This window comes from Bos indicus x Bos taurus, chromosome X, assembly GCF_003369695.1.
Source record: "Bos indicus x Bos taurus breed Angus x Brahman F1 hybrid chromosome X, Bos_hybrid_MaternalHap_v2.0, whole genome shotgun sequence".
In the NCBI taxonomy this organism is placed as follows: domain Eukaryota; kingdom Metazoa; phylum Chordata; class Mammalia; order Artiodactyla; family Bovidae; genus Bos; species Bos indicus x Bos taurus.
Genome location: NC_040105.1, coordinates 105,283,040 through 105,308,311, shown reverse-complemented (window position 1 = coordinate 105,308,311; position 25,272 = coordinate 105,283,040). Strand labels below are relative to the sequence as shown.

Here is a 25,272-nt window from a genome sequence, read left to right as displayed (position 1 = left end):
TGAGATCTCAGAGGATCTCAAGCAGTTTGATTTCTAATTTAAACTGAGAGGAAATTTGACTGTTTCTGTTTGAATAAACAAGTTACCAATCTCTTAAAAATATTCACTATCTACTAGTTTCAAGATTTAAAGGTGGAAAATTTATTAAATTTATTATTTAAAAAATAAAATCTAAAAAAAAGCATTCATTATTAAATAATTCAATAATAAATGTTACTGCATCATCTCAGTTTATCATTTTTTTTTTGTCCCTTGCCTATGAATTGGATACCCCAGCATGATTGCCACTTTCCTGGATGCATGCATAGCTCAAGATTATTTTCCTCTTGCTCTAAATTAGCACTGTCAAATAGAACTTTCTGCCATAGTAGAAATGTGCTATAACCTGCAGTGTCCAATACTGTATCCCCTAACCACATTTGCCTATTTGCCTTAAACACTTGAAATGTGCCTAATACAACTGAACAATTGAACTGTTATTTTAATTTTTATAGATACATATGGCCAGGGTGACTATACTGAATTGCATATTTCCAGGTGCTTATGGTCTAAATATGACTATACAGTGGAAAATATACTTCTTTGATTTTTGAGGGTCTAATCACCTTTTCTTCTCTAAAGTTTTATTCTTGTGCCACCTATAAGATCAAGTCCTGATACAAATCAATTTTGTCGTAAATATTACTGGCCTTCATTTTCCAGGGTTGTCAGTTTATAGGAAGAATTAATGCAGCATGTGATCACAATTTCCTAGAGTGAGTGTCTGTTTAACAAGTGTCAAATATTTCTGGTCATGATAGCTCATTCTATCATCTCCATTAAGGTATTGAATACCTTTGCAAAGGATAAATAATTTTCAGTATTTCAAATATTTCTTAGAATAATAAGTAAATGTGAGAACACTGTTATACATTTATCATCTGTTCAGAAATTGTGAGCTATCTAAAATAATAGAATGACCATTTTTCACCTATTTCATACTCTATTTCAGTTGAAATAATCACAATGTAAGTTGTAATTCTAAAAACCAAACTTTGTTTTTGCTTGTTTTTAGGCGGGAGTAAAGTAATACAAATAATTTGAACCTCAGGTGATACCTAACGGGAAGAATTATGTCTTTAGGTACATTCTTTGGCAAACTTTTCTAAAATCAATGTGAAATGTATTTTCCAGAAGATTACGTTTTTCTTTTTTTGTTTGTTTTTTTGCAAATCTTCATAAATAAGCAAAGTTAGTTATGTTCTTCATAAGCAGGGAAAGAGCTAAACTAAAAAAAAAAAATGGTTATAGAAACAATTTCTTTATGAAAATTGGGTTGACCCTACAATATAAGTTTCTTGTACAAATTAAGAACTGGCAGGAAGTAGTGTTTAATTCATAAATGCTAATTCTATTTTTAAAGCCAGAATTCTGTATGATTATTGTTCTGCCCCAAATTAAATGCATCAAAATGTGCCTTGTGTATGTCTCCTTTAGGGGTTCAAATATTTTTCTACCAATTGATTCATTGATGTTGTCATTTTAAACTTGTCATCCAATTTGTTTGAGTTTTGAAGTGAAACAAAATGAAAATATCAGTATGGATATTAAAATATGTATAAGCAAATAAGAATTAAAAGGAGAAGGGAATTTGGCTGAACTTTTAGACTGAGGTACTTGTTATTAAGTAGTTGATTAACCAAATAGCAATACTGGTTTTTTAAAAGTTGCTGTGTCATTTTTGCTTAGTGGTCTATGAAGTGTAGCCACTGATTGAGGATTTATGTCACCTCGAAGTCATCTTACCAGGAAAAGCTTCTTTGTCTATCTGGTGAATGAATGCAGCTATTAAGGATGAAAGTCATCTTTTTGTTCCTTCGAACAATAGGTTGATAGTCACCATTCATTTTCCTATAACTGATAACTTACCTTGATTCATTTTTCAGACTATCAACTGGAATCTTGTTTTCAACACCATTTCCAAGATTCTGGTGGTATATCTCATTTGCTTTTAATTGTTGAAGTTATTGCATCATGATTTTGATAAATTAGAAGCTAACACAAATAGAAAGTATACCAAGTCATCACTTATTTTTCTGATTAGACCTACACTGTTTTATTATTAGTTTCTGATGATAGGAATTAATAAAAGTATTCACTTAGCCTTACATATCTAAAAATCAAAATAGACTCTTCAATAAATTCTCAGTGAAGTCAGAAATGTATCCCATTTTTTGACCTTCTTTAAACATGACCATTTAGAGATCCCTAAAGTATGAAATTACCACCTATTCAATATAAATATTTAATACATATATCAGTGCCTACAGATATTCATAAAAATCATATGGTTGGTATAAAGATTAAAAGAAATAACTGATTTGAAACTACTTAGAGAAATTAAAATGTTACACCAAATGGAGATCATCCTTTTATCCTCAGTGAATCTAGGAATTATTTGTTATGATAACATGTTACTTACAGACCAAACATATTAAAGTAATTGCTAGGTATTGAAGTAATCATGGTTAAATTCACTTCAAGGTGATAAATCAAATCTCTTATGATTATACAGTGGAAGCGACAAATAGATTCAGGAGATTAGATCTGATAGACAGAGTACCTGAAGAACTATGCACAGAGGTTAATGACATTGTAGGAGGCAGTGAACAAGATCATCCCAAAGGAAAAGAAATGCAAAAGGCAAAGGTTTGCCTAAGAAGGCATTACAAATAGGTGAGAAAAGAAGAGAACCAAAAGGCAAAGGAGAAAAGGAAAGATATACCCATGTGAATGCAGAGTTTTAAAGAATAGCACAGAGATAAGAAAGCCTTCCTCAGTGGTCAATGCAAAGAAAGAGAGGAAAACAATAGAATGGGAAAGACTAGAGATCTCTTCAAGAAAATGAGAGATACCAAGGGAACTTTTCATGCAAAGATGGGCTCAATAAAGGACAGAAATGGGATGGACCTAACAGAAGCAGAAGATATTAAGAAGAGGTGGCAAGAATACACAGAAGAACTGTACAAAAAAGATCTTAATGACCCAGATAACCACGATGGTGTGATTACTCACCTAGAGCCAGACATCCTGGAATGTGAAGTCAAGTGGGCATTAGGAAGCATCATTATGAACAAAGCTAGTGGAGGTGATGGAATTCCAGTTGAGCTATTTCAAGTCCTGAAAGATGATGCTGTGAAAGGGCTGTACTCAATATGCCAGCAAATCTGGAAAACTCAGCAGTGGCCACAGAACTGGAAAATATCTGTTTTCATTCCAATCCCAAAGAAAGTTAATGCCAAAGAATGCTCAAACTACCACACAATTACACTCATCTCGCACACTGACAAAGTAATGCTCAAAATTTTCCAAGCCAGGCTTGAACAGTATGTGAACAACGAACTTCCAGATGTTCAGGCTAGTTTTAGAAAAGGCAGAGGAACCAGAGATCAAATTGCCAACATCCATTTGGATCATTGAAAAAGCAAGAGAATTCCAGAAAAACATCTACTTCTGCTTTATTGACTATGCCAAAGCTTTTGACTGTGTGTATCACCAGACCACCTGACCTGCCTCCTGAGAAGTCTGTATGCAGGTCAAGAAGCAACAGTTAAATCTAGACATGGAAAAACAGACACATTCCAAATAGGGAAAAGGAGTATGCAAGGCTGTATATTGTCACCCTGCTTATTTAACTTATATGCAGAGTACATAATGTGAAACGCCAAGCTGGATGAAGCACTAGCTGGAATCAAGATTGCTGTGAAAATTGTCAATAACCTCAGATACACAGATGATATCACCCTTATGGCAGAAAGTGAAGGAGAACTAAAGAACCTCTTGATGAAAGTGAAAGAGGATAGTAAAAAAGTTGACTTAAAACTCAACATTCCGAAAACTAAGTTTATGGCATCTGGTCCCATCACCTTGTGGCTAATAGATGGGGAAACAGTGTAAACAGTGGGAGACTTTATGTTTTGGGGCTCCAAAATCACTGCAGATGGTGACTGCAGCCATGAAATTAAAAGACACTTGCTCCTTGGAAGAAAAGCTATGACCAACCTAGACAGCATATTAAAAAGCAGAGACATTACTTTGCCAACAAAGGTCCGTCTAGTCAAAGCGATGGTTTTTCCAGTAGTCATGTAGGGATGTGAGAGTTGGACTATAAAAAATGCTGAGTGCAGAAGAATTGATGTTTTTGAACTGTGGTGTTGGTGAAAACTCTTCAGAGTCCCTTGAACTGCAAGGCAATCCAACTAGTCAATCCTAAAGGAAATCAGTCCTGAATATTCATTGGAAGGATTGATACTGAAGCTGAAACTCCAGTATTTGGCCACCTGATGCAATGGACTATCTCGTTGGAAAAGACCCTGATTCCAGGAAAGACTGAAGGCAGGAGGAGGAGAGGACAACAGAAAATGAGATGGTTGGATGGCATCAGTGACTCGATGGACATGAGTTTGAGCAAGCTTCAGGATTTGCTGATGGGACAGGGAGGCCTGGCATGCTGCAGTCCATCGGGTCACAAACAGTCGGACATGACTGAGCGACTGAACTGAACTGAACTGAACAAGGTGATAAAAGGATATATGATGATGAGCAACAATTATATTTTTGTCAAATGAAATAAGTCTCTTGCTTGATTAATCTGTAAAGTCATTTTTCAAATGCTCCCTAAATCATGTTTAAGCATCCAGATAAATTAATATAAAAGAACAACCTTCACAAATTTTCTTATAAGTGATTTTTGAGCACTGATTATTAACATATTAGAAGCCCTGTTAGAGAACACTACACTAACTATTAGTATTAGTGTTAGTCTTTCGGTTATTTCTGACTCTTTGTGATCCCATAGAATGAAAAGAACATAAACATGTTATATATTTATTTATTTTAAAAAAATTTAGCAGCACCACATGTATTCGGGGATCTTAGTTTCCTCACCATGGATTAAACCCATGTGCCCTTCAGTGGAAGCATGTAATCTTAACCACTGTACTGCCAAGCACATCCCTGATAAAACATAAACTTATTTTAGAAGAAAGAAACATTGATGGAATCCACTTCTTGGATATTAGACCCATACAAATGTACCATAAATGAGTCCTTTGTGGAGTAAAATTTAATAAAAATATCAGTTTTATAGAATTAAATTACCTTACTAAATCTTTCATTTTGACATTTCAAGTTTCAGAGTACATAGGAAATAGTCAGGTAAAATAGGACAGCCAATGCACCTACCCCACTCTACTTGTAGTCAATCTCTTTGAAAGTATTTGAGTTTATCAGTTGCTCCCATTTGTTTTTCTCCAGATGTGGTTACTCTTCTTGAAATGTCCTACATGTCTTCCTGTCAACCTGAAGAACTACATTATTGTTTCCCCAGTCCGTGAAAGAAGCTTTGTGTATGAGAACAAGAACGTGGAAGCAACTATATAATATATTGCTGCTAAGTCGCTTCAGTCGTGTCCGACTCTGTGCGACCCCATAGACAGCAGCCCATCAGGCTCCCCTGTCCCTGGGATTCTCCAGGCAAGAATACTGGAGTGGGTTGCCATTTCCTTCTCCAATGAATGAAAGTGAAAAGTGAAAGTGAAGTCTCTCAGTCGTGTCTGACTCTTCGCGACCCCATGGACTGCAGCCTACCAGGCTCCTCCATCCATGGGATTTTCCAGGCAAGAGTACTGGAGTGGGGTGCCATTGCCTTCTCCAATATAATATATTATGGTTGTTCAATTGTCTATTTTTGACGTCATGAGACATTATAGTAATTACAGTGATGAGAGCCAAGTGGAGTTAGGATCATGTGAAACATACATATTTCTTATTTTCATATAATACTTAAATTTGTACTATTTTTTAACAATTTGTTGTTGTAGCATGTAAGACACTCATTCATATAGAATTACTTCAAATATGTGTGTGTGTGTTAGTCCCTCAGTCGTTTCTGACTCTTTGTGACCGCATGGACAATAGCCCACCAGGCTCCTCTGTCCATGGAATTCTCGAGTCAAGAATACTGGAGTGGGTAGCCATTTCCTTTTTCAGGGAATCTTCCAGACCCAGGGATCAAATCCTGGTCTCCTGCATTGCAGGCAGATTCTTTACTGTCTGAACTACCAGGAAAGCTCCATATACTTTATTACAAGTTAAATACAGCACTACATTGAAGGAGAATGTAATAAGCATGTCAGGGAAATTATGCAGTGGAATTCTTCTGACAAACTATTTGAATACCACTTTTATGGCTTGAAATCTCTAGAACTGCATATAGTAAAGACTTAGTTCCCCTATTTACTTTTTTTTTTTAATCCAAATTGCTCAGAGACTATAAAATAAACTTGCATTTTTGCTTTTCATATTTTAAAATTTCAGAGTTTCTTATTTGTTTCTACTTTTGCTTTCTCTGATTGTTATGATTCTGTCCAACTATGACTGTTGCCTACCTAATCACCATATATTGCCTGTAAAAACAGTACTTAAATAATGTTGGCACTACTGAAACTTGTAGACAATTTTAATTCTCTGTAACTGCTTTCATTGTATCCCCCTTATCAGTTTCCAAATGAACAGTAGACTCCCCCTTATCAGTTTCCAAATGAACAGTAGACTATAATAGCAGCATGTGGATGTGGGAGCATGGTAAAGAAATTTAATGTTATCTTATAGTTGTTCATGGGAGAGGGAAAATTAGAGCCAAATAAAGGTTATGTGCAGGCTTCCCTGGTGGCTCAGTAGTAAAGAATCCTCCTGCCAATGCAGGAGACTCAGGTTCAATCCTTGGGTCAGGAAGATCCCTGGGAGATGGAAATGGCAACCCACTCCAGTATCCTTGACTGGAAAATCCCATGGACAGAGGAGCCTGGTGGGCTACAGTCTATGGACCCCCAATGAATCAAACACTAGCAACTAAACAACAACACCAACAAAGGTATGTGCATAGGAATCTGTACCCTGAGTATCTGAGTTAAATTCATCATGCTTCCATAAAGCTAAACAATGGCTCTTTCTATCCATATTTATTAGTTAAATTCCTGTACTGGTCATTCAAAAAATTAAACTCAGCATTTTAAAAGGAACTTCAAAATTTTAAACATAACAATACATTTTCAAGTGGTAAATGCAAGGTTTTGAGTCAAATTCTGGAGATTGAGGTAATTTTCATGCATATTTATATCATGCATGTTTACATCCTTATAGAGGCAGAGTAAATTTTGTTACACACTGGTCGAACACTCAAAAACGGTCTGGTATATTTGAATTATCAACTATCTTCTGTGAGGGCGGAGGATTTTGCTTGTTTTGTTCACTGATTCATTCTCAGTGCCTACAATAATGCCTGATATATACGAACTCCTTAAAAATATCTGTTGAACATGTGACTACGCCTTCACGAAAGTAATGACTAACTGGACAGCAACTATTCCTTCCAGGTTTGCAATATGTATTTTAGGCTAAATTTTAGAAATTGAAGTATGTTTTTTTCCCAACTTATTTTTCTGGTTTTCAAAACCTCTGAGAGAATTTCAACTGATGAAACACATTTTAAAATGTTTTATTTGATGCTATTATTAAAGATAGAATAGAACATATTTCAAATGGATTGTGATAACAGGACTGCTTAGAATTAGGTCATTTTCTTAATCCTCCTTCTTGTGTAGAGATTGCAAATGCATGCAATGCTTAAAAAAGAGATCTGTAGTATTCTTCTGCCAGTTGTAATAATGTGTAATACCTAAGGGTAAGATAAGAATAGAGGGGTAGTTTTAATTCTTATTGTAACTGCCCTATTTTTATTTTTGCTTGTGTTTGCATGGTATTTATAAAATCACACACAGACACTCAATTTTTTTAGATGTCCTAGCTTCACAGTAGGACACATGTATATGTATGTATATTGACTTATAGTAAGCAAAAATGGGGTGTTTCCATTCTGTCACATTCATAGAGGAGTGTAAGACCAATAATTCATAAGAGAATGAGTCGAAAAGGTTTCTATATTATGTAATCCCAGTGCTCATCATTGAGCAAATGATGCTAAAAATACTACAGGCAATAGTCTTTTTGTGTTGTTTACTGGAATAGAAAATGTCTTCAGTATTAGCATTACTCACTATAATACTTAATTTAAAAAAATGACATTAACTCTTTAACATAGGAAGGTGGTTTGACCCGTGATATATAATTTTTAAATTCTGTGATAAAAATTTATAAAATGAGACGCTTCAGATCTATTTACTTCATTACTTGGTTTTGTTCATGATCCAAACTATCTCAGTGATTGCAACAAATGAATTTATTCTGTTACTGATTGCAAATGGAAAGGTTTCTTTTTTCCCACTTTTGTCTTCAGGCCTGTCAATATGCATATTTTCTAAAATTATTTAATGTAATACATTGTCTGGCATAATCATATGATAATATCCATAGCAAGTTATTTATATCATTTCATGATGTTTTTAGAATAATTAAAAGGTTTTGAAAATTTTAAATTGGTTATCAACTACCAATGAAAACTGAGAATTTCCTTAATTAGATACCTTTGTGCATTAATAGTTTTCTCTAACTATTTTTTATTTTTTAAAAATCTTTAACAGATTTTTAAAATGACCATCTGTCATCTGATTCTTTAAAACTTTGGAATGAATTGATAGCTATATTAATCCATACTTAATTATAAAAATATAATGTCCTACAGGGTTTAGAGCAGTGTAATACAAATTTCTCTTTGTGTTTATAAACCATATCACTGACACATACAAATAACATCCAGAAGCATATTATGACGTATCGTGATACTAGATATAAAACATATTTAATATACCAAATTGAGACTTTATACAATAAAATTGAGAATAGGAATTGAGAATTAATACAGGAAATTGAAGAGAAATTTGCAAATTACAAAGAAATACAAATTCCTGTTTGAACATTTTCAGAACTCAACTGAAATAAAATGGCAAATTTTAGGGAATGAAAAGTAATAAACAATAAGAGGAAAAGCACCAGAGATATTGTTTGTTTTTGGACTCTCTATTTTTTTTAAATTTTATTTTATTTTTAAACTTTACAATATTGTATTAGTTTTGCCAAATATCGAAATGAATCCGCCACAGGTATACCCGCGTTCCCCATCCTGAACCCTCCACCCTACTCCCTCCCCTCCCCTGGACTCTCTATTTTAACTTGACAAAATCTTTTAAAATGCCTTTCTTATTTCTAAACCCTAGTCAAGCTGTTTATTTTAGTTGGGTAATTCTTATGTTGCAGAGTCAGACACAACTTAGTGACTGAAAAACAACAACAATTATGTCAGTTTGTAGATGTGAAAACCCATTTTTACATGGACTACTTCATGAAAACTATAAACAAATTCTGTGAGTTGTTATGTCTTGTATTCCACTTCTCTCACTGAATGTTCAGATGCTAACAAATCATAAATATACAAATTTAAACTGGTGAAATAGCTTTTGTTTCAGTATCTCCAACTATATGGAATTCAGTCTTTCCTGAAGATCATTCTTTTTCTGGAATTAATAGACAGCTCTTCATCAACATGAAAGTTGCCTCCTTGTAATTTTATACCAGATCTTGTTCCTCTCATTCAAAGAAAGACAACTTTAATCCCTTTTTTACACAACTGTTCTTCCCATGTTTACACATTTGCCATATCAAACCCTCTATCTATCTCTGAAAAGATATTTCTTCTTTAATCCAAACTTCCTAATCTAGACCTATATTTACATTTTGATGCCCAGAGCTGAACACATGGAATATTGCATAAAACATTCATTTCACATGGAAGAACTACATTTAAAATCCACATTGTAACAAATGAGTATATTTTTGTTGTTAGTGACAAATATCCCTTTACTTTTCCTTAACTATTGAATGAAATGTTTTAAATTATTTTTATTACTTTTGACTATCTTTTTAAAAATTGTTTATTTTTAATTGAAGGACAATTGTTTTACCATACTGCATTACTTTTATTTTATTTTTAAATTTTTTTTAAATTTAATTGGAGGCTAATTACTTTATAATATGGTAGTGGTTTGTGCCATACTGCATTACTTTTAACTATCTTGTTATAACATTATCTTTTATATATTTTCTCAACGGTGAACACCTTTATAAATACTCTGGGTCTCATATACTCAAGGTATCTTGCTTAATTTATCTTTCATTTTAATGTAAAGATACATATTAGAGTAAAAACAAATCTGTCATTAGTTTATTTAACAGTCTACTGTGCTAGTATTTGCAGTTAGTGATTTGGGTATTTTTTAATTTTATTGAACTATAGTTGATTTACAAGGTTGTTTTATTAAGTTCTGCTGTACAGCAAAGTGATTCAATTATACATATACATATTCTCATTCATATTCTTTTCCATTATGTTTTATTACAGGATATTGAATATAGTTCCCTGTGGTATACAGTAGGACCTTGTTATTTCATTTAATGATTTTAACTTAAAACTGAGCATTTAGTTAACTACATTTAGTACTTGGCTTTAATAATTTCTTCCTCCTCTTCCTGTTTCTTTTCTCTTCTCTTTGACAGTTCTCCGTGGGGGATACAAAAAACACCCTAGTGCAATCCTGCCTGGTATGGACTTGTTGTCCGGGACGTATATATTTGCGGTTCTGTTAGCATGTGTCGTGTTTCAGTCTGGCGCCCAGGAGAAGAACTACACCATTCGGGAAGAAATGCCAGAAAACGTCCTCATAGGCGACTTGCTCAAAGACCTCAACTTGTCGCTAATTCCAGACAAGTCTTTAACAACTCCTATGCAATTCAAGTTGGTATACAAGACCGGAGATGTGCCACTGATTCGAATTGAAGAGGGCACAGGTGAGATCTTCACTACTGGAGCTCGCATTGATCGTGAGAAATTGTGTGCTGGCATCATAGTGGACACCCATTGCTTTTATGAAGTGGAGGTTGCCGTTCTGCCGGATGAAATATTTAGATTGGTTAAAATACGTTTTCTGATAGAAGACATAAACGATAATGCACCATTATTCCCTGCAACGGTTATCAATATATCAATTCCAGAGAACTCGGCTATAAACTCTCGATATGCTCTCCCAGCGGCCATTGATCCAGACACAGGAATAAACGGAGTTCAAAACTACCAACTAATTAAGGTACGTTTTAAAATACTTTGTTAAAGATAGCTCAATTTTTAAAGGGAAAAAAAGGGAATCTTAGTGTACTTCACACTTTGAGTAATTCATCTTTACAATTATTCAAAGTTTAATGCATAGCAGAGAAAATTTATCAATGCAATTTTTGCAATGGCATGGGGTTTAAGAATCATTTTAAGTATATTCATTTTCAAGCAATTGTTTGTGTTTCCACTAACAATCTATTATAGGAGTCAGACAAGGAGCTCAGCATTGCTGCTTACACATCAGTAACTTACCCAACATCTTATTTGTAATCTATCTAGTCATGGCTGTGCCTCAAACTTGGCCTAAACAAGCAAATCTAAGAATTCATTAAGAATGAATCCACAAAACCTATCAGTTTTTCTAAGTGATTATTTTTGACAGAAGCTTTATCTTGTCATTTGTAAATAAATCTACTTTAGGTGAATAGAACTTTTTTATTACGAGCATTTCTACACTTATATAGTAATAACAAATATATTTCATGCTGATTTCAAGTCAAGGAAAGATCTTTAAGCATCTCTTGAATCACAAAATGAGATTAAATTTTAGACACGTTGTTAATGTTAAATGTTTTCATTTTGTTCTGAATCTTTCAAAACACAGAACATTACTTTGCTATAAAGGGTAAGTTTTCTTTCTTTTTTTTTCAGCTAAAAAATTCCTTACTCTAAAGAACCTTTTTTGGTTTGATTTGGGCCTTGTGATGGGAAATGCAGAGGGAAGGATAGATGAAATATTGGATATTCTTTAAAATCGTGAAGAAGGAATTCATTTATCAAGTGAATGGGTGATTCCTTTTAATTACCTATATGGTATATAGAGTAGTAGAAAACTCAGATTTGGGTATGTGAAATAATACATACCCAAGTAATACACACATAATCATTTGAATGATTTTGGCAAATGTGTAAAAGAACAAATGTGCAGATATTATGTAGACATGATCAAGTGATTTTCAAAGTTTTATAAGCAGTTTCTGACTATTCACTACTAGATTATGATCATCATGATGACCAATGTTAAAATTATTAAAAGAACATATAAATAAGATACTTTTATGTATATCATCTGAAGATTTTTGCTGATGCTGATATGTTGTGGAGATGTATTTATTTATAAATAGATTCAGAAATCTAACTCTAGAGATCTTTTGAGTAATTTCAAATGAAATGCAAATTTGTGTGTGAATTATAAGAAGTAAAAACTGAAAAAGGATAGATGTTATAAATGAGCATTTTTAGGTAAGGTCCCTGCAATGGCATCCCCTTATCTGATGAAATGGAAAAATATGCAGGAGTCAGAAAGATATAGATCACAATTTTGTGCTTGCCACCAACTAGAAAAGCCACCTCCAGATTAATCTTTCTGACCTTTAGTTTCTCAAATCATAATATGAGGATGGTGCTATAAATGTCACAGGAGTAGAATTGGGAAGAGTAAGCACTAAGTAGAGGGTCGATATACCTGCATAAAAGATTTTTGGAGATGCATTGAAACAGTTAACTGTTTATAGAAATGTGAGGCTTATCACTTTAAATAGCATCTCTAAAGTTACAATGTCCAGTAAAACTTTCTGCAGCAATGAGGGAAGTTCTGTAATCTGTGGTATCAAATATGGTAGCTACTGGCCACAAGTGGCTATTGAATACTTGAAATGTGGTTAGTGTTACAAAGGAACTGAATTTTTAATTTTACTTCATTTTAATAGCCACCTGTGATAACTGGCTACCGTATTGGAGAGCACAGCTAAAACCAAACAAAAAAAAAAAAAGTTTATTGAAATAAAAATGAGGCCTTACCAAATTTAAATCAAGAATTAGCAATAGGATCTCTCCCAATTATCCTGACAAAAGTGTTATTTTGAAATGTAGTGCTTTACTCAAAGAATAATTTTGTCATGTTTCCCTTAGGGAAACTTAATGAACTTCCAAGAAATTTCTGTTGTCATGAAAGCTGCTTAACAAATTCTAATTAAACAAATAAACCCACTGGCATGATTTAGGTTTGTTGAAGTCTTTTTTCACTTGAATTTCTTCGAAAGATTGTCAGCAAGTGACATAAAGACAGGCTCATTAGAGGTACTGAGATGAGTCTTAGAAATAGATATGCTCTAAAATTTCATTCTGTTTTAGAATGTGTGCTAAGCCAAAAGTGAACTATACGATGTACCTAAAGCACTGGGGCATTTGTATGGCCCTATGGGCAAATATTGTCCTGACAGCTTGTTAAAAATAATGAGAATGGAACACAAAACATACCCCTGGGCTTGCAGAAGGTCATGACATGTGTTAACTGAGTGCACTCTGACTTACAAGAAGGTCCTGTCATGAAAGTGGCATATATACTGGGGGGGGAGATAGGGAGGTTAAACAAAAAGAAAGAAAATAAACATGTTACAATTCACCCATAAACTTTATTAAAGTGTTATAATTTGAAAGTAAGCCAACCATAATAATTTCTTTTAAAAGATACCCTGTCCTGCAGAATAGGTTGAAAATTGAATTAATATTAACTTGTTTTATATTTGCTGAATAGATAGGACTAGCAAAATCACAGTTTATCCTAAGGAAGTATAAGATTTGTACTTAAATGTTCAGATAACAAAGGGAGAGAAGTGGAAGATATAGGAAAAAATTAGGTCAATTTACACATGAAAGGTCTTGTTATTAACAAATGTATGTTAATTAACAAGATAATTAACTGAAAATGCAGTCATTTGATAAATGTCAAATTGTGTATAATAAAAAGTAGTCTAGACAAAACTTTAATAATATTGATCTTCAAAACCATAACATATAGTTTAATTTCATTTATACATTTTTATGATATTATCTGTGCTTTGAAATAAACAGGAAAATGTTATTATTTCACATTTTAAATATATGGAAATTTAATTTCATTTCAAAGTAATAATTTATTTTGCTTATACTGATATGATTAGTAAATTGGAAGCCAGACTAAGGTCTTCTGAATCTTAGATTTGACTGACAGAAACACAGACAGACAGATAACCTTGAGAGTGGGGATCACAGAAAGTTTAACAGGAGGGAAAAGAAACAAAAGAAGAAGGCAAAAAAAGTGAGGAATGAATGAGTAACATGATTAACAAATGATTCTGCTTAGTACAAAAAAGTTATGATAAAATAAAGCTTATACTACCATGGCAAGGTTGAATTTCAGCTTTTTTGAGAGATTAGATTACTCTAAAGACAAAAGATTCATGTATAAAAGTTTTTGATGTGAAATTGTCACTTAAAAAAGCATCCAGAAATGAAATCTTCTCTTTCCCCTCTTTCAAGTAAACTCATGCTATAATGAGAATTTCCTATGATATTCTGATTTAATTATCCTTAATTTGGACTAACCATGCAATGGCAACCCACTCCAGTACTCTTGCCTGGAAAATCCAATGGACGGAGAAGCCTGGTAGGCTTCAGTCCATGGGGTCGCTAAGAGTCGGGTACGACTGAGCGACTTCACTTTCACTTTTCACTTTCATGCATTGGAGAAGGAAATGGCAACCCACTCCAGTATTCTTGCCTGGAGAATCCCGGGGACAGAGGAGTCTAGCGGGCTCCCGTCTATGGGGTCACACAGAGTCGGACACGACTGAAGAGACTTAGCAGTAGCAGCAACATGCTAAAGATCTATAAGTATATATCTATTATATACACATATATGTTTATGGGCATGTATGCCATTTTAATATGTGATAAATATACCATTTTAAAATGTTATTAAATACTATATTTTAAACTATATATATTATACATGGTATATAGTATACACTACATATTGTATACTATATATATATAATTATCTGCATCTATGTGTCATTTATTATGTATATGCTTAGTAGTATTTGATAGAGTTGTTGTCCAGGAGTAAGAAATTACAGTGTGTTTCTAACTTCCGCTTTTTTATTCCAATGGCCTGTTAGTTATAAAATATCTTTTCAAATTCTAAGTTTTGGCATCAGGGAGACAGTATATTTACAAATAGAAATATACGTCAAGCACCCAGTCTGACTCAGGATATGGATATAAAGCACAAGGATCTACTTCTTCCTATGTTTGGAATTCAGGGGAAATTAAATTAGTTTATGTAATGATGTTGCATATGTCTTCATTTTCTGCTTCAGATTTTCATCTTCCCCCATATATACCAATAGTAATATTTCTATACTAGCCCTGTGACAGCATGTTGATGAGTTCCCTTGAGGCAGGAATGACAGTGTTTCAAAGGTTGACTGTGCTGATGGAGCGTGAAGATCACGTTTTTCTCAGATTGGTGACCACACTCAAAGCCCTCACACATCTTTGCCCATCTCATAAAGCATCCTCATATTTTCCATCCACCTCCAGAAAAATTTAACCTTGGACAGAGTCTTCAAATAATCAAGGTTTGGGTCCTTGTTTCTATTTTGTTTAAAATAAGATACATTTGATTTTTACTTTTACGACTAAATGAGAACCAAGTATCTTCCCTCTTGATCAAGAATTTGGATTTATGAAACTAAGGTTAGACTTAGATTTGCTTTGAAATCTGGGACTACAAAATACGCATTGTGCAAATTGTGTCTACCATTAGATTTAGTAATCTTGAATACACTTGCCAAGAATGAGACATCGAATAATATGCTGTGGAGGCAATGAGCAAGCAAACTTTATTATTCTGAAGGAGTTAATATTTCTTTATCATATGTATGCATAGATTAGCATAGTATGTAGTATCAGGAGGAGTGAGTACAGATTCAATAATGCCATTGCAGGCATAATATGGTATAACAATGTGTTTAACTGCTTTAGAACACAGTTACCTCTAAAGATGTTCAGAAAGGTCTGAATATAGTGATTTCTTCATTTTTCTACCATAAAATTTTATTTGGAAATTCACCCTTTCCACTTTAAGATAATTTGATTTTATGTTCTCTGAATTCTGTGATGTGCAGATTAACATTTTTGATCTGTATTAAAAAGTAAAAGAGATGACAATCAAATGCTAATGACCATTAGGTCCCTGAAAGCTGGGGATTATTATTAAAGTGCACCTCCAGTGGGGAAAAATGACAACATAAAAATTGTTCTCTTCATAAATAGATCTTTATTAATGCTGTCAGGTCTTATTAAAATGAGAGTGTGACACTAATAGGATTAAGTAACTTTTGACTCCATTGCTATTATCAGAGTCCTGGTTAGTACAGTTCATTACTGCCTTTCATTAAATACATGTGTTATCAATAGTCCCAAATGAAGCACATATAGGTAGGACATTTTAGATAGCTCAATTGTAGAATTTATAAATTGAGATTCTGAACAGCAAATATGTCCCCAACTTTGATTAATTTACTCACGTTCTACTATTTGACCTGATAATAGCAATGAGCTCTAAGAAATACTGCTAAGTTTTACATCAATTAATATATGGCACAGGTTTATTTATCTGTTATTCCATTGTTCACTATATCTAAATAAAAATCAATTTGATGTTTAATTTTGTGCCTGCCAAAACTGACGACATACAACCTAAATAAATATGTATTTAATTACAAGTGAAAATTATTTGGTATAGAACTCTAATGAAAACATGAGGTTTGGCTCCCATAATTCTGACTGATACCAGGAACCTAAAATAATAAACATTCCAATGTGTGTAGTTCAGTCAGTTCAGTCACTCAGTCATGTCCGACTCTTTGGGACTCCATGAATTGCAGCATGCCAGGCCTCCCTGTCCATCACCAACTCCAGGAGTTCACCCAAACTCATGTCCATCGAGTCAGTGGTGCCATCCAGCCATCTCATCCTCTGTCGTCCCCTTCTCCTCCTGCCCCCAATTCCTCCCAGCATCAGAGTCTTTTCCAATGAGTCAACTCTTCGCATGAGGTGGCCAAAGTACTGGAGTTTCAGCTTTGGCATCAGTCCTTCCAAAGAACACCCAGGGCTGATGTCCTATAGAATGGACTGGTTGGATCTCCTTGCAGTCCAAGGGACTCTCAAGAATCTTCTCCAACACCACAGTTCAAAAGCATCAATTCTTTGGTGCTCAGCTTTCTTCACAGTTCAACTCTCACATCCATACATGACCACAGGAAAAACCATAGCCTTGACTAGACAGACCTTTGTTGGCAAAGTAATGTCTCTGCTTTTCAATATGCTATCTAGGTTGGTCATAACTTTCCTTCCAAGGAGTAAGCGTCTTTTAATTCAATGGCTGCAGTCAACATCTGCAGTGATTTTGGAGCCCCAAAAACTAAAGTCTGACACTGTTTCCACTGTTTCCCCATCTATTTCCCATGAAGTGATGGGACCGGATGCCATGATCTTCGTTTTCTGAATGTTGAGCTTTAAGCCAACTTTTTCACTCTCCACTTTCACTTTCACCAAGAGGCTGTTTAGTTCCTCTTCACTCTCTGCCATAAGGGTGGTGTCATCTGCATATCTGAGGTTATTGATATTTCTCCCAGCAATCTTGATTCCAGCTTCTATTTCTTCCAGTCCAGCGTTTCTCATGATGTACTCTACCTATACGTTAAATAAGCGGGGTAACAATATACATCCTTGACGTACTCCTTTTCCTATTTGGAACCAGTCTCTTGCTCCATGTCCAGTTCTAACTGTTGCTTCCTGACCTCCATATAGGTTTCTCAAGAGTCAGGTCAGGTGGTCTGGTATTCCCATCTCTTTCAGAATTTTCCAAAGTGTGTGTAGTTAGTTGAGCATAAATTATTATTTTTTGTCTATACCACTTTGTACTGACTGTATAACAACACTCAGAGAACTGAAATATGATCTTACATTCAGTCTTACACCAAAAAAAGTGCATTGGTAAAGTGTTTGCACCTGAGGTAAAAATTTCTTGTTCGAAAGTGATGATAAAGGCAATGAGGTCATTTTGGGAGAAATTTCTGATTTTGACCTAATTTGATCAAGAAATTAATTTATATAGCTTTATGTTTTTACCACACTTTATGCCTTTACCAAGCTTTATGTGAATTTGGACCAGTTTTGAAGAAATGATTCTTTAGCAAAAAATATAAAATGCATATGAAAATAGTTATCATTTCAAAATAAAATGCTGAAAAATTAGCATTTTCCCTTTGTATTTGTCAGTTTTGAGTCATCTTCATAAATCAATAAGAAGTGTGAATAATTCAATAGATTCAAATAAATCACTTTGACTACAAATTAAATTTTAGTATATCTTTGCTGAAGTATCTTTTACTTTCTGAATGCAGGTAGAATGTACCAGAGAAAAGAAAGTATTAGTTTCAATTTAACTTTAAAACACAGAGCTTAAATAACTATTTTTGAAATATTATTTTTACATTGGTTTTTTGCTTGCATATATTTTTCAGTTGCTGTGAAATATAAGATATAATTTTAGATGACCAGACATAAGAAACATACTGTTTTTGTTTTTAAACACACTTAAAGAATGTTTAGGGCTTCCCTGGTGGCTCAGATGGTACAGAAAATGTGCATGCATGCTAAGTTACTTCAGTTGTGTCCAGCTCTGTGCGACCCTATGGACCACAGGCCACCAGGCTCCTCTTCCCATGGGCTTCTCCAGGCAAGAATATTGCAGTGGGTTTCATGCCCTCCATGGGATCTTTCCTACCCAGGGAGTGAACCCGCATCTCTTATGTCTCCTGCACTGGCAAATAGGTAATTTACCACTAGTGCCCCAAAGTGGTAATTTATCACTGGGAAGCCCCAAAGAATGTTCAGTGGCATAATATTTTAATTACTGCATGTAGACATCTGTAAACTTTCAGGTAAACTAAGAAAAGTAATACAAAGTTATATAATAGGAGATACAAATAAAATACTTTTTTGAAAAAAGTATTTTTAAACTTTGTTTCATTAAAAAAAAGGCATTTTAATAGTGGAATATTGTAAAATGAAACTTTAGGTTATCTAACCTAATTTATATTTATCCTTGTGATCTCAATCAGGATTTTTATTTTTATAGAATCAGGATATTCTCATGAACATTTTCATCCTTTTTCTTATTTTAAACATAGAAATCCATTATTTTAAGTTTCCTCAATAGAATGAAGTGGAACTCTAAAGAATGGAAAGATGTTCTACTAAATATTTTTAGTTGTAACAGTAATTGACTACCAACTAATATCTTAGCCCAATTCTAGTCATCTACATTTAGCATATACTTAATGAGTGCCCAATATACAAAGTCTTTAGGGATAAAAATATGTTTGAAAAATAGTCACTGTCCCCAAGGAGCCTTTAACAGGCATTCTGGGGAGTATATTTCACACTAATGATAGTAAGGAAGAAAACATTCACTATATTAAAAGAACATTTTATCTTGAATTGGTCATTCTGACATTAAGAACGGAATTATCTTTAAGTCTTCACAGTTTCAGACAAGCTAAAATTTCCCAATCTACTTGTAGTAGATTTTCACCTAGCACTCTCATTAATTTCTGATATTTTATTTTTTACTAGGTCTGCAATTATGACAGTTGTACTTCCTCTCAACACTTATCTTCAAAACAATTTTGAGATTGGAAATAAAATATATTTTTTAAAATATAATTTTTTTAATTGGAGGTTAATTACTTTACAATATTGTATTGGTTTTGCCATACATCAACAAGAATCCACCACAGGTATACACATGTTCCCCATCCTGAACCCCCCTCCTTCCTCCCTCCCCGTACCATCCCTCTGGGTCATCTAGTTCCTATTCTTGTGGTGGTAATTACACGAGTCTTTCTATTATCTTAATTCTCAAACTTGTTATCTATGCCCTCAATTTCTCTCCTTTATAATGGATAAAATTAAAATTATCCTTATCTTGCAGGTAGGGATATTATAAAAATTAATGAAATAAGAAAAATACATAAAAGTTGCTGAGTGCCTTGAAGAAAATTGTATTATAAACAGTCATCAGTTTTGCTCTGTAGTTTAAGATTAATTATACTCTTCCCAATTTTTCTAAAATTATGCTTTATACTCTTTAAAAAGCTTATTTTACAGCCTAATCTTTTCATACATATTTTATGTATGTATACAGAGGAAACTGTGACATTATTCTCTTGTTTAATCAATGCCACTGGCACCACATATATTTCTGGACTTAGTTCATTTTAAAACAACCATTTACCTTCTTTAGCTTACCTCTTTAATCAAATGTTTCCTTCCCTTCATTTGTCTTTCCCTCCTCCTGGCCCTCCATATGACTGTGATGCTGCTAATGTGAATACTTTCTCATATATAGCTTCTACCATCTGGGATTGCTTTATTTACATTTCATTCATATGCCATTTTAAAATATAAGATTTTCTATCTTGTCTTTTTCCACACTGAAAACGTTTCCTATTTTCCTATTTCTTTTCTTGTAAGTCGGTCAAAATTGTCTTTTGCAGTGGATTCTGTAGGAGAGATATGGAAAATTTTAATTTTTAATTTTTAGCCATTCTAAATTAAATGTTTTAAATATCAGTTTCAAATAAGAGATTTGCTAAAACTAGCCTTTCATGGATATTGGTATGTTTTCCTGGTTTATGAGGGAGGCATTATATTCACTGAGGACAAGAGTTTGCTTAGAAGCATGGATTTAAAGTCGCTAAGTTAAGGACAAGAAGACCTTTGCTGTCAGTAAAGAAAATAATGAAGTAAATAGTTAACAGAAGAACAAAATGATGTTCTAAACAATGTAGGAATGCATAAATAAAAAACAGTTTGATGGATTATAAATAAATAAAGAAGTGTAGAACTTTATAGATTACTTTTAGTTGAACATAGTGCTTTATTGAAGTCACTGAATGATAGTATGGGTGAATATGAGAGTACATATAGCTATCAGAAAGCTGGAAAATACAATCATGCTTAGTTACAAACTAATGATTATTAAATTAACTTAGCTATTCAGCTCGCTTCAATAAATAAATATGAAATGAAGGCTACTTAGGTTGGTTGAATTCACAAAAATTATAAAATTCTCATTTTGATTATTATATCCTTGCCTTCATTTAGTGGTGTCTCACTGCTTTTTCTCTGAGAACTTAAATATTTAATAGATTTTATGAATTGCAGGAGACACTAAAATTAAAAAAAAAAGAATTAAAAAATCTTTTAATTTTTCTGTAAGGAAAATGATTCTAAAGAATTACCTACAGATAGCCATACCATTTTCTTCAACACCATATCACCCCTTCAAATACCTCATTATCCTAGATTCCAAAACCAGTCTAGAACTCCTTAAGTCAAAGAAGTTGTGATGGCCATCCCATCCTTTTTACCTTTGAAAGCCACTGTAATGGTGTGGGATTGCACCTTTAACTGGAAGTACTCATAGGACTGGAAAAGTGAAAATTTACTCATTGGGGATGGTATGTGTATGTGTGTGTGTGTGTGTGTGTGTGTGTGTGTATGTATAGCAATATATGGCACTTAGTTGAAACATTGTTGGCTGGCTTCTGAAGTAGTTTATCCATCTGTAGCTTTTAGGATTCTAGACATTCTCTGAAGTCTGTTTTCTCCAGAAAACCTGTCTTGAGCTTTCAGGCATATTTAGCTACCTAGAGTTTTACTTTTCTCTTTCAAATGATGCTTTAGATCAAATACATAATTGGTAAAATGAACAGATTTTTATAAAGCTAGAAGTCTTACATAAAATCCAGTTTACATGTAGAATAGCTAGATTAATAAAACTGAGATTTTAATCTCTTTAACTCAGAAATATGATTTGTTGGTTATTTATTGTAATAGACATGACTTATTGAGTTATATTTGTCTACACAAATATAGTCATACTATGGCAAATCTCGGAGAAGGCAATGGCAACCCACTCCAGTACTCTTGCCTGGAGAATTCCAGGGGTGGTGGAGCCTGGTGGGCTGCCATCTATGGGGTCGCACAGAGTCGGACGTGAGTGAAGTGACTTAGCAGCAGCTGCAGTAGCAGCATGGCAAGTCTAAGTAGTTTAACATAATTTAAAATTTTTCTCCACTAGTTTTATTTGATATTTTGTACATAGTAATCTCATTAACGATGTCTGGCCTTCTATCATCTAGACTATTAAAGGTTTGAGGCAAAAAAATTGACTCCTATCTGAGGTAATTGTCTGTTAAATGCATAACCTACAAATTAGTGGCTGACCTTATTTGGGTATTGATTAATGTAAAAAGCAGCATTTTACCGAATAGCTCCCTGACATTATCAGACAACTGTGGGATTTAGTAAGCAATTATTTTTCTATTTTTCCTCACTTTAAAGCTTGGTGTATTAGTCAAATTCAGCTGTAAGTAAACATGAACTATTGTCTTACATAACCTCAAGAGTTATTTCAAAGTATCTTCATGCTTTGCTACAGTTTACTGACAATTGTTTCATCTGCTACAACTGTTAAGCATTCTTAAACTTGATTGCTCCAATGAGTTAGTGATACTTGATTCACACATATTTGCAATACATTGCCACAATGAGTTATTGACAATTCTTTTCACTGACAACAGCTTTTGTATTTTGTGTTAGTGTGATATTGAAAGATTTTTCATTGTTCTTTTCCCCACAAATAATGGACTGCATAACTCTGTGCTTTCCCACATGTTTAGCAATCTCTATTTCACAGATAACTGAATTTGCTGTCCTATTTGCAGTTATCAGTAGTTGCTTTAAAAGATGACTGCTTATTTTGATTATTGCTTAGGCAGTAGACATGCTGAAGTGAAGTGAAGTTGAAGTCTCTCAGTTGTATCCAACTCTTTGTGACCCCATGGACTATACAGTTCATGGAATTCTCCAGGCCAGAATACTGGAGTTGGTTCAGTTCAGTTCAGTCACTCAGTCATGTCCAATTCTTTGCGACCCCATGAACTGCAGCACGCCAGGTCTCCCTGTCCATCACCAACTCCAGGAGTTCACCCAAACTCATGTCCATTGAGTCAGTGATGCCATCCAACCATCTCATCCTCTGTCATCCCCTTCTCCTCCTGTCCCCAATCTTTCCCAGCATCAGGGTCTTTTCAAATGAGTCAGCTCTTCCCATCAGGTGGCCAAAGTATTGGAGTTCCAGCTTCAACATCAGTCCTTCCAAAGAACACCCAGGACTGATCTTTAGGATGGACTGGTTGGATCTCCTTGCAGTCCAAAGGATTCTCAAGAGTCTTCAACACCACAGTTCAAAAGCATCAACTCTTCAGTGCTAAGCTTTCTTTATAGTCCAACACTCACATCCATACATGACCAATGGAAAACCATAGCCTTGACTAGATAGGACCTTTTTTGGCAAAGTAATGTCTCTGCTTTTGAACATGCTGTCTAGTTTGGTCATAACTTTCCTTCCAAGGAGTAAGCATCTTTTAATTTCATGGCTGCAATCACCATCTGAAGTGATTTTGGAGCCCAGAAAAATAAAGTCTGCCACTGTTTCTACTGTTTTCCCGTCTGTTTGCCATGAAGTGATGGGACTGGATGCCATGATCTTCGTTTTCTGAATGTTGAGCTTTAAGCCAACTTTTTCACTCCCCACTTTCACTTTCATCAAGAGGCTCTTTAGTTCTTCACTTTCTGCCATAAGGGTGGTATCATCTGCATATCTGAGTGTATTGATATTTCTCCTGGCAATCTTGATTCCAGCTTGTGCTTCCTCCAGCCCAGCAGGTAGCCTTTCCCTTCTCCAGGGGATCTTCCCAACCCATGGTTTCCAACCCAGGTCTCCCACATTGCAGGTGGATTCTTACCACCTGAGACACAAGCATCTCATTTATATAGGGTGAATCATTTTCTGAGCTGGCATTGTTCATCTCATGTAGTACTCACTAAAGCTAAACAGGCAAGAGAATAACATGGAAAACAGATGTAATTTCATTAAAAATTCTTTTATTTTGAACATATGATTTTCTTAATCATTATTTAAATATATAGGGTTATCTATCTTTTGCTTCTAAACTTTGACTCACAAAAATTAAAAAAGGATTAGCCTCTGTGCTTCCCTGGTGGCTCAGACAGTAAAGAATCTGCCTGCAACGTGGGAGACCTGGGTTCGATCCTTGGGTTGGGAAGATCCCTGGAGAAGGGAAAGGCTAACCACTCCAGTATTCTGCCCTGGAGAATTCCATGGCCAGAGGAGCCTGGCAGGCTACAGCCCATGGGGTCGCAAAGAGTTGGACACCACTGAGTTACTTTCACTTTCAGCCTCTGTCCAAGGTTCTAAACATTTAAGGTTTTAGGATGCTAAATATTACCCCATTTCTCCTTTTATACACAGTTTTCCCTGAGTATCTTTTTATCTAGAAGTCTTTTGAATATAGCCTAAAGAGTTGATGAGTTAGAGACTCTCTTGCAAATCTTTTTGAAATAAAAGTTAGGTTGTAGATTAGAGCATAGAGTGGTTTTCATAAGAGAATAATAGTGATTTTGTCTGCATGGACATATTCTTCATAAATAGTTTAATAAGCCTCCAATTAAAAATAAATTTATATTAAAAAAGAACAGTTTATATTTTCCTTCATTATACTGATTTGAGAATAAATGATACTATGGATGCAGTATCAAATTGTACTCTGTTGTTTCTCCACTCACCAACATTAGAAACCATCATGTCACAAGTAATGAATTATTTTTATATCATATGCTTCATAATTTTCCTGGATTTTCTTCATAATTTGCATGGATTTCACTAAGAGTGTTGAAAATTTTTTAAATATGTATATTTTAAAAATAGATAGGGCACTTAAGACACCCTCAGAAGATATATATGCATATATATATATATATATATATGTATTGTACAAATCAATTATAATCTTATTCTAGTTGAGCTAATCATTTTTCTCAAGATAAATTTAAATTTCACCCCCTAAATGTTCTATATGCACTGACTCATTGAACCAGATATGATGCAGTATTCTATTTTAAAAGTCAATTGTGCATATCAGTATTATTGTTCTTTTATGTAACTTTATTCATGAAAAGCAAAGTGATTCAATGAATTAGTAAACACATTTCAAGTATGTTTATTTTGAAATTTGTTTTTAATTCTTAGAGATAACTTGAATATTTTATCATAGCCCTCAATAAAAATAATTGATTAGATTCAGATACCTAGTTCATAGTGTTAATAGCAATTCTAAATAATTTTT

At 34.0% G+C, this 25,272-nt stretch overlaps 1 protein-coding gene across 8 annotated transcripts in view; it reads left to right on the top strand.

Moving 5' to 3' along the window:
• PCDH11X (protocadherin 11 X-linked) overlaps positions 1-25,272 on the top strand; it is a 998,691-nt gene that overhangs the window by 59,498 nt on the left and 913,921 nt on the right. For all 8 annotated transcript variants that reach the window (XM_027533413.1, XM_027533412.1, XM_027533410.1 and 5 more), the window contains exon 2: positions 10,549-11,135. In XM_027533413.1, coding sequence (XP_027389214.1) covers positions 10,596-11,135 — 540 coding nt within the window. In that variant the 5' untranslated portion in view covers positions 10,549-10,595. The remainder of the gene's footprint in view (positions 1-10,548; positions 11,136-25,272) is intronic.